This window comes from Triticum urartu, chromosome 5A (assembly GCF_056163025.1).
Source record: "Triticum urartu cultivar PI428250 chromosome 5A, HENAU_Tu73, whole genome shotgun sequence".
NCBI classification, from domain to species: Eukaryota; Viridiplantae; Streptophyta; class Magnoliopsida; order Poales; family Poaceae; genus Triticum; species Triticum urartu.
This window is the reverse complement of record NC_141877.1, coordinates 603,449,238-603,451,552: the sequence shown is the minus strand read 5'-3', so window position 1 is coordinate 603,451,552 and position 2,315 is coordinate 603,449,238. Positions and strand designations below refer to the sequence as shown.

Genomic DNA, 2,315 nt, shown 5'->3' with positions numbered 1-2,315 from the left:
GACGGGCTCTGTCTGTGTCTTACGATTCCATTCATCTCCCTGCACCATGCCGATGACCATCATCCATCTCTTCAAGCCCACCGTTCTTGCTTTTCTTATAGTAAGTCAGAAATCTCACATACTAGATTTTGCAGTGGTAACCTTTCCTGAAAATCTAGATATCTACGAGATTCATTGCCATAAGATACGAATCTCAATTTCAGATCTCAAACCTCCTTCCGTATCCCTGAATAATCTTTGGCACCAGATTTGGCAAATGAAACACGGTAGTTTTGACAAACATCCAATGGATATTGCTGCAACAATAAAAAAGACTCAAATTACAAAGGTTACTGCTACTAGAAGTACAACTGATCCCCATGGATATTACTCTTCCTCGACACAAGAGCCCATCACCGCCCAAGACACGGTCAAGAAGCTCTTGACCGACAAGACCGAACAGAGAATTAGGCTACTGAATACTACCCGCCAGGCCATCTAGGTCCGGTAATGCCGGGCTCTACTTCTTGGCCTTCTTGGCCGCGGGCTTCTTGGCGGGGGCCGCCTTCTTCACCGGCGTCGCGCGCTTGGTGGGCGGCTTCCGGGCGGCGGCGGGCTTCTTGGGGGTCGCGGCGGCCGGCGCCTTCTTGGCGGCAGCCTTGGCCTTGGGCTTGGCGGCCGCCTTAGGCTTGGCTGCTGCCTTGGGCTTCGCGACGGCCTTGGCCTTGGCTGGGGCCTTGGCCTTGGGCTTCGCGGCGGCCTTCTTGGCCGGGGACTTGGCGGCAGTCTTCTTGGCTGGCGCCTTGGCCTTGGGCTTGGCGGCCGGCTTCTTCTTGGTGGCCGTCTTGGGCTTGACGGCGGCGGGGGCCTTGGCCAGCTTGTAGGAGCCCTTGACCTTGGTCAGCTTGCCAGCGGCGACGAGCTTCTTGATCTGGGTGAGCAGGATCTTGCGGAAGTTGGCCGGGAGGTGCGCCTTGTGCTTGTCCTCGATGAACTTGCCGATCGCGATGGTGCTCGACCCGCTCCTCTCCTTCAGGGCGGCGATCGCCTCCGACACCATCTGAGCACGCACGAACGAACCAAACTAAAAGTCAGATCAGGGGAAACACGGACGAACAGACAGAAGGAGGAACGACGGCGAAGGGCTCGGGGGGCTTACCTCGGCGTAGGACGGGTGGGCCGGGGTGACGCGGGGCTTCTTCGGGCCAGTGGACTTCTTGGCCTTGGCCGCCTTGGGCGCCTTGGCCGGCTTCGCCGCCGGCGTGTCAACGGCGGCGTCGGCGGCTACCTCCACCTGAGGCACCGGGATGTCAGCAGCAGCCACTTCAGTCGACATTGCAGCTAGGAATCGAGGGGAGATGCGAGCTCTGGTGTGTTTTTCGCCGGAGGTGAGAGAGATGCTTGTGAGCTGGGTGAGTAGGTCGGGGCGGAGGGAGCGCTGGTTAAATAGTGGGAGGCGTCGGGGAGACGGGCGAGCCGGAGGGGGCGGAAAGCCGCGCGCTGATTGGTCGAGGGGGCGTTGCCGCGGATCGCCCCTCCTAGCGCCCCGCATCAAACGAGCGACGTCCGATCTGTCTCCATCCGACGGTCACCCACGCGCCGCATCCGATGCCGCGGATTGCCGCCCCCCTGGTTGGCCTCCCCGGCTCAGGAACCAGCCTCCAGACTTCCAGAGTGTGCTTCTCCTCTCGATTCCCGATCGAATATCTCTCGATCGGATCCACCGATTCGAGTGAAAAAAATTGCATTGTGTAGGTACGGATAATGTCTTTGTAACGGGAGCGAGCTTGTGTGATTTGGTTGTGTATTCCGGGAGAAAAGCGCTGGTGAATCGGGACTGGTCAGGATGGTGCCTTGGTGTGAGTTTGGTGGAGATTTCCGGCCGCCGGCACGGGGTGCGCCGGCGAACAGTGGGGTTTTCCGGCGTGGTGTTGTAGCAGGATAACGTAGCAACACGTACGTACAAGAAACAGGCTGATCCGACATGGTTTCGATAGGCTACGAGGCAATGGAACGCGACGCAAGTTGCACAACTTTTGTAGCACCCTTTGCTGGTGGTGTGTGAGTTCAGCCCGGCTTTGCTACCTGCACCGGCGCGGTGGCCGGCCGGCTCGCCGGAGAACCGCCGTACTCCGGCAGGCGTGGACATGAGGAAGACTTCCCAGCTGCTGCATTTGCGATGTCACGCTTTAGCCCGGATTAATTTGCACCGGAGTGATCAGTGTTTGTTCCTGTGGTTGGGGAAAGTCTACCAGGTGATACAAGTTGGCTTTGTTCTACATGTGGGATCAAAAATTGTTCATAACTTCGAATGATTTCTCGATGCAAGACGCAAA

At 58.1% G+C, this 2,315-nt stretch overlaps 1 protein-coding gene across 1 annotated transcript; it reads right to left on the bottom strand.

Moving 5' to 3' along the window:
• Window positions 1–270: 270 nt before the first annotated feature.
• Window positions 271–1,411, bottom strand: LOC125510927 (histone H1). Its single transcript, XM_048676217.1, has 2 exons — window positions 1,139–1,411; window positions 271–1,039 (listed from the first exon to the last, which is right to left on the bottom strand). The coding sequence occupies exons 1-2, from the start codon at window positions 1,313–1,315 to the stop codon at window positions 500–502; spliced, it is 717 nt and encodes a 238-aa protein (XP_048532174.1). The 5' UTR covers window positions 1,316–1,411; the 3' UTR covers window positions 271–499.
• Window positions 1,412–2,315: the final 904 nt, after the last annotated feature.